The sequence below is a fragment of the Chiloscyllium punctatum genome, chromosome 15, assembly GCF_047496795.1.
Source record: "Chiloscyllium punctatum isolate Juve2018m chromosome 15, sChiPun1.3, whole genome shotgun sequence".
Lineage (NCBI taxonomy): Eukaryota > Metazoa > Chordata > Chondrichthyes > Orectolobiformes > Hemiscylliidae > Chiloscyllium > Chiloscyllium punctatum.
Genome location: NC_092753.1, coordinates 53,332,652 through 53,347,047, shown reverse-complemented (window position 1 = coordinate 53,347,047; position 14,396 = coordinate 53,332,652). Strand labels below are relative to the sequence as shown.

General features: G+C 39.0%; 1 protein-coding gene across 3 annotated transcripts in view; it reads right to left on the bottom strand.

Moving 5' to 3' along the window:
• Positions 1-14,396, bottom strand: part of usp9 (ubiquitin specific peptidase 9) — a 259,627-nt gene that overhangs the window by 16,077 nt on the left and 229,154 nt on the right. For all 3 annotated transcript variants that reach the window (XM_072585147.1, XM_072585145.1, XM_072585144.1), the window contains 2 exons: positions 3,504-3,716; positions 3,145-3,240 (listed from right to left, as the gene is read on the bottom strand). In XM_072585147.1, the coding sequence (XP_072441248.1) occupies positions 3,145-3,240; positions 3,504-3,716 (309 nt within the window). The remainder of the gene's footprint in view (positions 1-3,144; positions 3,241-3,503; positions 3,717-14,396) is intronic.

Below are 14,396 nucleotides of genomic sequence, written 5' to 3'. Positions count from 1 at the left end.
ATTTGTATCATCGATAGTCACAAGTTTTGGTGGTGGTGGCAACAGTTGGTGGGGTGGAGTTTCAAGAGATGTTAAGATTGAAGTTCTCATCAATTCAATAATCATTGTTACTTTGGAGACTCAACACAGAATCACTGACAGCAACTTGTGGATTCTTGTGTTCAATTGTGCACGTGGACCCCAGCAGTTGGTGAGTTTCAGAGAAGTAATGATGGTGAACAAATAGCTTGGAGCTGCACACATCCAACATGTAGGGAGCATTTCATTCCATTCCAGACTTTTAATACCATTGATTGTCAAGTTGGGGAGCGAATTGTTAGATTTTTCTGGTCAGATATAGTCATGGCTTAGCACTTGCATAGCATCAATATTACCTACCAGCCCAATATTGGATGATATCCAGGTTTTGCTGCATTTGGACATGGATTGTACCATTATCCAAGAAGTCTCAATGGGAATGAAAATTGTTCGATTATCAGTGAATATTCCCACTTGTGACCTTATGATGATTGGAAGGTCAGTAGCAAAGCAGCTCAAGACTATTGGGCCATCATGGCTATCATTAATAGCACAAAATCAGGATGTCTTACTTGAAAATCACGTGCATGAGCTCAATGATCAGCTAGACTTGTTTACGTGTCTCAGAAAATGCACTGGAACATTTTCAATGATGGAACGGTTATATAAAATAAGACTTTATTTTGTAGATAATAAACTTAAAAACTTGTTTGCTTCAAGCATGACAACCTCAAATGCAAAAATGCACCTTATACAATGGAGCATCTTATTTTTACACAAAGTGAAAATAATAGGGCTTCCCAATACCTTATGGGGTAAAGCAAGCATGGAATTTAACAGGAACATTGACTCTACAGAAATTAAAAGTGCAATCAAATGCAGCTAGCTATTACTGGATCAGTTAAAACTCTTTTCAATACTTGTATATTTTCAATTAACTTTCCCCAAAATTGGCATCACTGCATCATTCATCGTTTAAATGATGGGACGACACCTGCAATACTCCCTCGAAAAGCAAGGTGCAAATCTTGAAGTCAAAGTCAAAAATAACTTTATATCCCTGTCAGCCTAGCAACAGTATGATGATCAAATTGAAATTGAATTTTATATTTCACATAAATTTTAGACATAACAAGAAAAATATTTCTAAAATCTCATTATATTGTTAACAGCCACTTGTTCACTTGTCACTTGGAGTAAGTACTTCCTTTCCTTTTCGTATTGTACTTAGTAAAACTCAAATAGCAAATACCATTTTAAGTTCTTGTTCCAAAGTCACTTTTCTCGTTTAACACACAAGGCATAAATTGAGCAAGCCTCTTCAATTTTTCTCCACATGTAAGCATTACAGAAATTTTTGCTGGAAATACAAATCAGAAAATGGAAGCTTGGATTATTTCTGTTTTTAGTAACTTGAAGGAAAATAGAATTATCTGTTGTTCTTTTGCAGGAACTGGATTTGATACTTGAGACATAACAACGTCAAGAATCTTGTGAAAAATAATTAATTGTCTAGCAACATGATTTGGATTGGTTTAAGTAAAGTTTATCGCAAATTTGAGGAACTGATAGAACAAAGGATGTCAAAAAAGCTATCAACCATTTAAATCCTCATTCCTCTTTCTTGTAATTGGAAAAAAGTACCACTCAAAGATGTAGATAGAAGAATAAAAGAACAGAAGAACAAAAGAAAAACTTTGAATTCAAGTCAAGACACATCCAAATCCATCCATTTAATTGAGAATCACCACATTGCACAGGAAAAAATATCAAAAACCAGAACAAACTGGAAAAGTCAAATCATATCACCTTTTTAAGCTTGAACTTGGATCCACAGATTGAGCCTTTTTGGTTAATATTTTATACACATGATAATTATAAAAAAGACTTTCTCATCTGTTCTGTCTGTCTGTGAATGTTTGCATTTACATTTTAAAGTTGTATAGTTCACTGAGTAATAAGTACCTTGCTTTGCCATATATTAGCAGATAAATGTTTTATTATAAATGTGTTTTTTCTCTTGTTCATTGATGAAACATGGCATGAATTTCTTCCACCTTAGGCAGAAGTCAAGAGTCAGGCACTAATCCAATTTAGAGATTAAATTCACCATATTCCATACTTGTGATGGCTTGTGGAACAGGAGGGTTCAAGCTAATTTCCAACAGAGTCAAGACACTTGTGTCATCAAGTACGTCAAGTTGATCAAAACAAAAACAGTTCAAGTATCAAATGACTGTCAGAGTGGAATGTTATATTCTGAACCTAAATTTATCCTGCAATGAATTGGCAAATGTCAGCCAAGTGTTTTCTTCACAATGGGATAAAATCATGTTGTCATTATTACTGAGTTCCTTATATTAAAGTCATGACAAGCAGGATCGTGGGATTTCTCTTTAAACAGGTTGGTGCTCACATCAAAAATGCTCAAGAAAGAGTGAAGAAAAATGGGAATAAACTGAAATTAAGCTGATTGATACAATTTGTGTACACAACCACTTTGCTCTGTTTCTCATTGGCAGAATTCTGCCAAGGAAAAGCAAAAGGGAACAATGGTAAGAAATTAACACAAACTGTTCCGAAAGCCAAGTTAGTTCTGGTGTACATAAAGGGTGGAGTCTCAAACTTGGAGTGATTTCAACTTAGGTTGCACCACCAGAAAAGAAACTGATCAATAACTTCAGGAGGCAATGAATTTATGTTTCAATGAATATCCATACTCATGGATAAATGGAACAATTAGTTAGATGATTTTAGTGTGCATCAGAAATGTGAAGAAATTTGTTTCAACAATCACAGAAATAAAATGTTGTATTTGAATAGTGAACATATGACCCAATTTTAATGCCCTGAATTAAAACTTGCAGTGCTCCTTAAATGGGTTTACAAAAGAGTATTTCCAGAAGTTCAAAACTCCAAACATCTGATCTCGGTATATGCCCAGGATAAGAAAAATTGATCCATGGTTAAATGTTGTTCTACATGGAATTTCAAAAGTTAGATTGTGCCTGTTTATCATTTACAAATCCGTTTTCTCGCAGTTACAATGTAAAATTAAATGACTTTTTTTTAAATATAAGCAAACGCAAAGAAAGAAATTAGGGCAATGAAAGACTGAAGACTTACCTGTTGATATTGAGAGCTTGGTGAATGGGGATACAAAGGAGCATCTTCTGGTGGGGAAGAATCATGATCATCTGGTGCATCTTGATCATCTGGCTCCTAAAATGTCAACATATTGACTAAGCAACGAAGAACATACAGAGGAAAGTGTCATGTTTTACACAGTAAGTTGGATGATAAACAAGGGGTGGAGGAGTTTTGGCATATATCTGGAGACAGTAGAAAGGGGGTGGGGGACCTAATGGTGGAAGTCTGAATAGGTAAGGTGAAGCTGTACCATCTATCTTTTTTTAAATTTGCAGAAACGAACACAAACATGGACAAATTTAAATGTTCAAAGCTGAAATTTCTCAATTTCTTACCTCTTCTGGACATAGCTCACATGCTTTTGCAAGAGTCATCCTGGCACTGTGTGACCTCTCCAAGAAGTAACCATTTGATGTTTCGTTGCTTTGTACAGGGGGTGACCAGTTGTTATAGGTATACTGTGGATTTCCAGGATACGGCCGACGTTCCAGCTCTTCTCCAAGCCACTCAACTGCCCAGGTCCATTTCCTTTTCAGATCCCCATTACTCTGCATGATCATTAAAATAAAATGTACAATTAAAACTTAATCAGATTTCCTAAACAGTGACTGCAGTTAAAACATGTCCCATTCGTTGCAAAGCACATGGGTTCCAAGTTCATGACATGATCTTTCTAAATACAAGCCTTTTTGATTAGATTCGGTAAGGAAATACAAGTGAGTCCTCCATGATGACATGGTCTATTTAGTTGAAGTTTGGTCCCTTGTCCACACAATTGTCAAATATTTCTTGACTAAGTGGTGTAACTGGGAAGGGAGGGAAAGTATGTCAACACAACATGTACATTCACCATTTCATGTTATATATGAGCTTACCAATCAGGAGCAGGGGTCGTCTTTTGGATCCTCTGCCATTAGATAAAATCACGGCTGATCAGATTATAGCGTCCACTCTTCTTTCCTGCCTAATCCCAATAACTTGAACTCCTTTGTTATTCAAGGATTTAATTTTGCCTGTTGAGTGACCCTGCCTCCATTACTCTGAGAAAAAATAATGCCCCCCTCGACAGTGCTCAGAAAATATTTACTTTTATCTCAGTCTGAAATGAGAAGTTCTTCATTGCTCATCCTATCCCCCTTTCTATTCCTTCCCACAAGGCAAACATGCTGTCAGCATCCACCCAGGCAAATATTCTCAGGGCTTGTATGTTACAATATGATCACCTTTCATCCAAACTTAAATTAATACAGGCTCAACTTTCCCTCTCCATTTTCATGATAACGTCTTCATCCCAGAAATTAGTCCAGTGAACTTGCTTTAAACTACTTCTAATGCTGTTATGTCATTGCTTAAATAAGGAGATCAAAACTATGTATAGTATCCCACTAAAACAAAAAGAACTGCAGATGCGGGAAATCGGAAAAACTGCAGGAGAAACTCAGGTTTGACAGCGTCTATAAGAGAAAACAGCGGTAATGTTTTGGATCCTGTGACCCTTCTTCAGAACATCCTTGGTGACCAGAACTTGGGGATTAGTCTGTTTCTTTCTCTAGCTCCGCTTGTTAACTGAGATAGCCAAAATAAAACACATCTGTTTCATGGTACTTTGTATTTTTATTAACTACTCATCTCTAATTTAATGCTTAAAATATGGTAAATTCCTCGCTTAAATTCACGTTTATTGTTGTGTCAAATCTTATCCTCCTCAAACTGTTGACCAGCCCTACAGTGAAAGAAAAATTGAAATTTGGCCCTCCCACATGAACACGTTGGACAAGCCTGTTTTCACTCCATCTGGCTATTTTTTTGGCCTCTCACGCAGCCTACCCATATCTCTTTGCACACTTGCGTCCTTTTCACAATTTACTTTTCTATCTCTTGCCTCAATAAATTTAACATACACAGCTGGCCCCTTGATCTAACTCACTGATATAGAACATAAATAATTAAATCACCACTGACCCCAGTGTCTCTCTACTCATGCTGCAAATCCAAAATTGATCCATTTATGTATATTGTTTCCTGTTGCTCATCAATCCTCTTTGATAACATATACACTGTGCCCTATGCCACACATTTTTGGTTTGTGCAGCAACCACTTCTATGACACCTTATCCAAATACATCATATGTACTTATTTTCCTTCAACCATACTGTTATTTCCTCAAGCAACTCTAATAAATTAAACAAACTTTATTTTCCTTCCAGAAAACACATTGATTGTCAGATTGCAGTGAGATTTTCTAAGTGCCCTGTTGTAACTTCCTGAATAACTGATTCTAGCATTTTCTTATGGTAAGTGTTAGGCTAACTGACCTCTAGTTTTCTGCTTTATCTCCCTCTTTTCTTAAATAGAAATCATTCAATATATTCCAAACGGATGTGAATCTCAGGCATTTTAGAAAATTAAAACCAATACACTGAGCTTCTCTTCTTTAAGACCCTAGGACAAGGCCCAGCAGGATAAAGGAGACTTGTCAGCCTTCAGTTCTATTACTTTTCACAGTGCCTTTTCCCTGGTGATCATTATTTTAAGTAAACCTCCCCCCCCCCACCCTCGACTCCACCTTTCACTTGTTGACAAGTCATTTTTTACATGTTAAGTTGTGCCATCTACAGTGAACAGAGATACAAAATGTGTATCCGTTTGCATGGTATTCAGGAAAACAGTGCAGTAAAATCTAGCTTTAAATCATTGGTGGATCTGCAACTGGTCTACAAAAGGTGATGACTGACTTTAGATTTCTTACATGGTTGAAGCAGGATATGGAGTCATACTAACACAATCCAACTTTCTTTTCACGCGTAGGCAAACTTCCCTTTGCAGTATTCAAAGACATTGTTATCAGCTGTTCCTCACTCGAAGGATGACATCTACTCAGCTGCAACATTCTGCTGCCGTTATCATGAAACTAAGCTGCCAATTTTCTTAATAGAAATATTTTTAAGAAAGACCATTTTAAATCTTTTACAAAACATCTATATACAAAAAAGGAACAACACCAAAAACAGAAAAGTAGAGGCTGTACAACAAAGTTGTAACTCAGTACTATTATTAATGAAGACCTACTTTTCTACCAGAACAAACTTATCTACTTAAACTAAACTACAAACAAATTAAATATCAACTTAAACTAAATCTCACTACTTGATTCTATTTCACTTAGCACACCTCCACCGAGGCTCCCACCCTTAGGAGCACCAGCTATAATACCCATATTCTTTTACCCCCAGGCTCCCCCTCCCAGGGCTCCACAGGCACTCACACGCATTCCCACGGCTATTCCACTGCCCTATTCCAGACTATGCTCCTGGCTCAGTGTTACAAGTCACGTGGAGAAAAGAGTACTCCGGTGTATGGGTGCTCTTGCAGTCAGTACTTGTATCATTTACAGAAGGTCGTGCCTTGGGGGACTGGAAGGACTTTGTAGGACGTGGAATCAAGAGCTAGGAGAGGATATTTCATCGGAATACTGCTGATAAGTCTACATCAATATAATTTAAAAAGGGCTGCCACATCTTGTAAAACTACTCTGTTTTGTGGTGCACCATATTTGAGAGGTAGTCTTGGGGGAGATGTTCCACTAACATCCAAGCCACCACATAAGACCTGGTGGATTTTCCCGATGCCCAATTCATTAAAATGTTCTCCCTCGCATAACGGATAAGAATGTTACACAATTTCTTCCCGTTGCCCCAGAGAGGGCAAATTTGGCAACCCATGATGATATAACAGATCCACATTAATCTTAATCCCCAGGATGTCCTTTAGCTCCATTATAGCACTCCAGTATCTCTCATTATCTTACAACATGACCAGTAGCAGTGACTCAAAGTGTCTACATTAATTTTACATTTGGGATACCTTGATGACACTCCTCTCTTGAGCTTTTCTGGTGCCATATGAGCCCTGTGGAATATCTTCAATTGCATGGCCTGTGCTGTTACACACTAAAATTTTCCTTACATATCCCCATATATCTTTCCATACCTCCGATGAAATATCCTCTCCTAGCTCTTGATTCCACGTCCTACAAAGTCCTTCCAGTCCTCCAAGGCACGACCTTTCTGTAAATGATACAAGTACTAACTGAAAGAGCACCCTTACACCGGAGTACTCTTTTCTCCACGTGACTTGTAACACTGAGCCAGGAGCATAGCCTTCCTTTGTATATAATCCCTTATCTGAAAAGTACCGGCAAAGGTTCCTGTTTGGAAAATCCATATTTCTGGCTAAACTGACTAAATGACATCAGGACCTCCCCCTCGAACAAATCTCCCAGGCATGAGATTCTCTTATTCGCCCATAGCTTAAAGCCGGAGTCCACTGCCCCAGGTTTAAATCCTTGTGTTCCCACCAATGGGGTAAACGGCGAGGTCTTTGACCAATTGCCCTTGTCTTGCCTCATTATCCTCCAGGTTTTCACTGTATTTAAAATGATTGCATTCTTACACTGCCCGGTCACAGATTTCATCTTATCCATAAGTAATAAGTTAACTAGAGGGCATCTCGATTGCGAGGCTTCAATATCAAGCCACGTTGACTCCGAACTCCCAGCCCCCAGTCGCCAACATAAGCTAACAGGGCGCTTATTTGATATTTCTTCAAATCCAGAAGACCCACCCCTCTCTCACCCAGCGAAAGCTGCAATTTAGCAAATTTAATTAGAGGGTACCTGTGGCACTACATGAAGGACCCTAGCCAACCACTGAGCCTCTGTAACACTTGGCTGGGTAGCACAACGGGAGCATTCTCATAGGGTACAACAGGCAAAGAAGAACATTCATTTTAATCAGGGTTATTTGGCCCAGCCATGATAATGGTAACCCCTCCCACCACTGCAAATCCTGTTTTATCCTCTCCAATAGTTGCACAGTTAGCTTTATACACTTGGTGGAAGCAAGGGGTAATAAAAGTTCCCACAAGCCAATTCTTAATCTGTATACGTTCAGGGCATGGGGCAAAGCTTCCTCAGAGGTAGTGGAATACTAGGTGCAGGACCTGCTCTTAATATTTCCTTGTCAACCAAGCTGACTTATCAATATCGACACTGCAACTCGAAATGTGATGCAGACTGAAGGACAAATATCACCACAACTGCAGGTCACGAGCATTTACATTTCAGGCCTCCTACTGAATCTGGAGGATGAGACACTGCCAATGAAATTTCTCTAACACACTGTCTAAACTTTAGGGCAGTACTTGCATGTGATGACAACCACCACTCTGTACAAGATGACACCTGTTGACTTGTTCTTCAGGGGGGAGGTGATGGACTGTAGCATCAGCAGTGGACTAAAAATCCAGAGACCTAGAAAATGTTCTGGGGACTTGGGTTTGAATCCCACCATGGCACATGGTGGAATCTGAATTCAATTTTTAAAAAAATCTGGAATTAGGAGTCTAATAATGACCGTGAATCCATTGTTGCTTGTTGGAAAATCTCATCTTTAGGGAAGGAAACTGCCGCCCTTACCTGGTCTGGCCTACATGGGACTCCAGAGCCGCAGCAATGAGGTTGACTCCTAACTTCCCTCTGAGCAATCAAGGATGGGCAACTAGCAAGTGAACAAATGACAAAAAGACAAAGCCTGTACAGTGCAGAAGGTTGAGCTGGTGCGGCTGATCTAGTATTTGAGAAAGGTTGCTGCCAAGGTACGGCAAGTGTCCCAAAATATCCCAAAACATTTTCATCAACATATATACAGATATATATTTGGGTGATGAGGCATGGGTTTTGTGATGAGTTTTGTTCGGCATTATTCGAGGACAGGCCGGATTTCTTGTAGTCATAATTGAAGCATTTAAGCATTGTTTGCAAATCTGGTGCAGCAGTGGAAATGGCACTGCTGTTATCCATAAATAGTCAAGTCATGTATTTGTAGTGTTCCGTTTAGTTCAGTTTTCACAGGAAGGTGACAACGGTTAAAGAATCTTCTGAGTAGACAGTATTGAATACTAACACAAGGCGGCAGTTGATACTAGTCTGCTGTGCTGGACACCTGCACTCAAAACACTGAGTTTGGTCAGGACTGGTTTGATGAAAATTATTTTGGAATACGAGATCTCCTAGAGAAAAACTCAGCCTGGCAAATCAACTCAAGGTGACAGGCTGATGGCCGAAGACAAATCCAGAAGATAAAGAATATATAATGGAAAGAGAAAGTGAAAGCCTGAAAGATCCAATAAAATGTTGGTTATCATGACATGCAAAGATTATTGAAGCCACCAAAGACTTCATAAACCCAGATCAAATGGATGAAATCCCCTTTATTTACTGGATAATGTTTTCCTTATTAATGGTACAATACCACCAATACATACTGAAAGAATTTCTCAAGTGTGAATCCAGAATTACAGCCTCTTCATGCTATCCCCAAACACACTGTGGTACAATCGAGGGGTACAATCAAGCATCCCCAAATAATCTGTGGTACAATCTCCCTTTTCTTCATAGCAGGTAATAGGGAGAAATAAGTTTGTGGCTGACAGAATACTCAGTCACACTGGCTTCATTTTTTTTTAAAACGAGAATCTCCAATTTGGTCTTCATTGTCAGACAAATCCAAGAAACTCTTCATTACATTCACTGATTTGTCCAAAGCATTTGACTCAGTAAAATCGAGACATTGTAGATTGTGCTTCAAAGAATTAAAATTGTAAGAAATTCATTGGAGGCTGCATACACTGCAACATAATGTCACAACTGCAACATAATATGACATGGCAAATGTCAAGTGGGAAAGAGCTGAACATGGCCAAGCAATGCTATGCAAATGACCCAAGCTATTTGACAGCAGCTAGTCATGTCAACGCTCAACTACTGCACCCTCTAATGTCAGAAAGGCCTGTAAATATTAAATATTGGATAGGATGAGGCTTAGTTGCAACATTCTTGAGTTAAGGAGGATGGGAACTACATACATACATACAAACAAACAAACAATGGCCACTGGTAAAGAATTAAGCATTTCTCAAGAAATCTTAGAAATTCATGTTTTTTTAATCCATTCACAGGATGAGGGGCACTGGCTAGACCAGCATTTATTGCCTATCTCAGAGGGCAATTAAGAATCAACCACAATGCTGTTGGTCTAGAGTCACATGGATGGCAATTTCTTTCCCGAACTGACATTAGAGGGAATGTGTTTTTCTGACAAACAATAAATTCATGGTCATGACCAAACTCTTGGTTCCAGATTTTCATTTAATTTAAATTCCATGTGTGCGGTGGGATTCGAACCCAAGTCTCAAGAACATTACCAGAGTCTCTGGATGACTAGTCCAGTGATAATAAATCCCACCCAAATTTCTAATGGAGTTTTAGGATGTATTAATGGGTCACAAGGTGAACACTGGAAAAGGTTCTTGGGGATAAATTTTAAACCAAGTTATTGTTGCAATTTTTAAAAATTCTTCAGAGCATTATAACAAGACAGGGTCTTTATGAATGGGATTTAACTTGAAGTGATGGTTAAGAAATCTTGTGAAATAATTTTCATGTTATGCTTATTTTGAGAGTGAACAATAATCGCATTTTAAATTTCTGAGCACAAAATATTTTCGTAGACGGTCACCTTGGTGGCATAAATGACAATGTTGGTCCCATTAATTCTGCAAGAATTTAGCTGAAATCAGACATGTGCATTAACTATAAATATTTTCTCTATTTGATATATACACTCACAAATCGGTTGCAGAGTGGTTCGTATGTTATTTAGATGCCATGGCAGCGTGTTACCTTTAACATAATTGCTCAAGATGTTCTCCACAATCTCAGAAAAATGTAGCACTGACAGCCAGGGTTATGGAACCAAGATTTTTAAATTATTCATTCATAGGAGGAGGGTGTCACTGGCTCAGTCAGCATTCATTGTCCATCCCTAATTGCCCAATGGGTAGTTAAGAGTCAACCACATTGCTGTGGGTCTGGAATCAGATGTAGGCCAGACCAGGTGAGGATGGCAGTTTTCTATTAGTAAACCATGTGGTTTTTTCCAACAATCAACAATGGATTCATGGTCATCATTAGATTCTTAATTCCAGATTTTTACTGAATTTAAATTACACCACCTACCATGGTGGGATTCGAACCCAGGTCCCCAGATCAACAGTATAATAATAATACCTCTAGGCCATTGCCTCCCCTAATGGGTCTAATGTAATGAGGGGTACGGCAGATTCCAAGCAATCAATTGTGAGGGGGATTCTCTAGTCAGAGGCACAGACACATTCAGCGGCTGACAGCAAGACATCAGAATGGTGTGGTGCCTCCCAGAAGCCAGGATCAGAGATATTGTGGAGAGGGAGCAGAATATTTTCAAAGTGGAGAGGGACCAGCAGGAGATCGTTGTACATGTTGGAACCAACAACACAGGAAGAGAAAAGGACGAGACTGAGGAGAGAATATGGGAAATTTGGCAGGAATTTAAAAATTAGGTCCTTGAGGGTCATAATATCTGGATTACTCCCTGTGCCACAAGCTAGTGAGGGTATGAACAGGAGAATAGAACCAATAAATGCATGGCTGAGGAGCTGGTGCAGGGGAGAAGGATTCACATTTTTGGGTAGAAGTGATCTGTATAGGGACGGAGAGCACCTGAATTGGAAAGGGACTAATATACTAGCAGAGATATTTTACAGCTGCTTGGGTGGATTTAAACTAGTAAGAGATTGAGAGAGGAAAAGAGATCAGTCTGAGAATGGTACAGTTGGAAAAAGGACTAAGTCAGACAGTGTCAGGGCAGGCAGGAACAAAATAGAGGACAAGGTAGGACAGATAAATTAAACTGCATTTATTTCAATGGAGGCGGCCTAATGGGTAAGCAAAATGAACTTAGGACATGGTTAGGAACAAGAGACTGGGATATCATAGCGATTACAGAAATGTAGCTCAGTGATGCACAGGACTAGCAGCTTCATGTTTCAGGGTATAGATGCTAGAGGAAGGATCAATGGTGTTGGTGGTGGCAGAGGGGTGGAGAAATGGTGTTTTTGATTAGGGATAACATTACAATTGTATTTTGGGAGCATATTCCTGGGAATACGTCTGGCAAGTTATTTGGGTGGAACTGAGATTGGGATTGTCTTATAGGCATCCCAAATAGCAGGAAATTAAGAAACAAGTTTGTAAGCAGATCTCAGTTATCCAAAAGAAGAATAGGACAGTTATGGTAGAGGATTTTAACTTTCCAAACATAGTCTGGGTCTTCCATCGTGTTACGGGTTTAGATGGAGAGCAATTTGCTAAGTGCATACAAGAACATTGTCTACTTCAGTATGTGGATACATCTACTCGAGAACATGCAAAGCGTGACCTACTCTTGGGGGAAAAAGACAGGGCTGATGACTGAGGTGACAGTGAGGGAGCACTTTGGAACCAGTGACCATAATTCTATTAGCTTTAAAAGGAGCGATGGAAAAGGATAGACCAGATCTTAAAGTTAAAGTTTAAATCGAAGGAAGGCCAACTGTGACAGTATTTGAAAGAACTTTCAAAAGTTGACCGAGGGCGAATGTTTGCAGGTAAAGGAATGTCTGGAAAATGGGAGGCCTTCAAAAATGAGATAACAAGAGTCCAGACACAGTATGGTCCTGTAAGGGTGAATGGCAAGGCCGGTAGGCATAGGGAATGCTGGATAACTACAGAAAATAAGATTTTGGTCAAGAATAAAAAGAAAGCACTGTATATAGTCATGTATAGGTAGAGTTTTGAAGAATGTTTTAAAGCCAAAATTAGGGGGTCAACTGATACATGAGGTACTGAAATTCATGCTGTAATTCGAAATACTATATTATTAGCAGAAGTCTATTTGATCTCCCAACTAAATAGTTACTGAACCTTAATCTTCTACTGTCCATCTTCCTGCCAGGTCTGAGTCAGGAACACAAACTTTCCTAAATTGGTCCAGTCTCTGATAAAGTACATGGAGTTCCAATCTGTGACGGTTAGGTGGGCAGGTTCATTGCCGAAATGCCGCAACTCTGATTGGCTTGCGGTCTGCCCATCAAGCAGGTGGGCATTCTGATTGGCGGGCAGTGATGTCGTTGGAGACAGGTGACCGGCACTACCTCCTCACCGTGCGTCTGCAAGGGGCCATGCTGATGGAAGGCGCTGGAGGTTTGTAGTCTTGGCCGAATTTCTTTTGGGGGTGGGGGAGTAGCTACAGTGGGAGTTAGGGGTAAGGCCCTATTACACAGTGGCTCACTCAACAAACTGTGTTGAAACTAAAGTAATGAAACTTACACTGCACACCACACTATTATTCTAAAGAGAGCACTAATTGTAAATTAGCTTAGAATACAAATTAAATAAATATTTTGACAAATACAAAATTGGACTTTAAAAGAGGAACAATGTATCCTTTAAAATCCTCTACGAGTGTTATTCTTCATATTGTTTTAGAACTGAAGCAGTATAATGAAATGTTAAAGAATTAAAGTTACACCAGTATGTAGTTAATATATCTCACTTTTATTCAGATATAATGGCACGATTAAAATGATTTAACTTTTTAACAATATTAACTTTAGGATGTATAGTGAACAAAGTGCAATAAGTGCCGATTGACTTAGCACCGGTTTGAACGAATGAATGAACCAAAACGTGCTGTAATAAACTAAGTGGGGTAAGTAGAGTTACAAGTTAATGAACAGAGAAGCAATATACCAGTAGTAAACAAAGAACGATGAGTAGAATTACCAGTATGAAAGAATGAGTGCAATTTTGTTCAGGTGGTTTAATGGGAATATGGACTTTATTTTCTTCATTAGGAAATTTCAGCAAAATAAGTTAATGGGAACATGCAGTTTCCCTTGCAAAAGGTTTCTAATGCGATATAATAGGATCAATTTACACGAGATATATGGAAAATACAAGATATTTTGGACAAAATAAGGGGCTGACTTATACAGGAAATTGATCTATACACGAGTATGCACAGTATATGTGAGGTAAAGACAACAGAAATCGAATGATTCCCCAGAAGGCAGTAAGAGGAAAATTAGGAGGGCAAAAAAGGGACATGAGATAGCTTTGGTAAACAGGGTTAAGGGGAATCCAAAGGGATTCTACAAATACATTAAAGACAAAAAGGGTACGAGAGAGAGAATAGGCCCTCTGAAAGATCAGCAAGGCAACTTGTGTGGAACAGCAAGAGGTGAGGGACAATTGCAAACTATGGTTTTACGCCAGTGTTTACTTTGGAGAAGGCTATGGAAGTTAGAG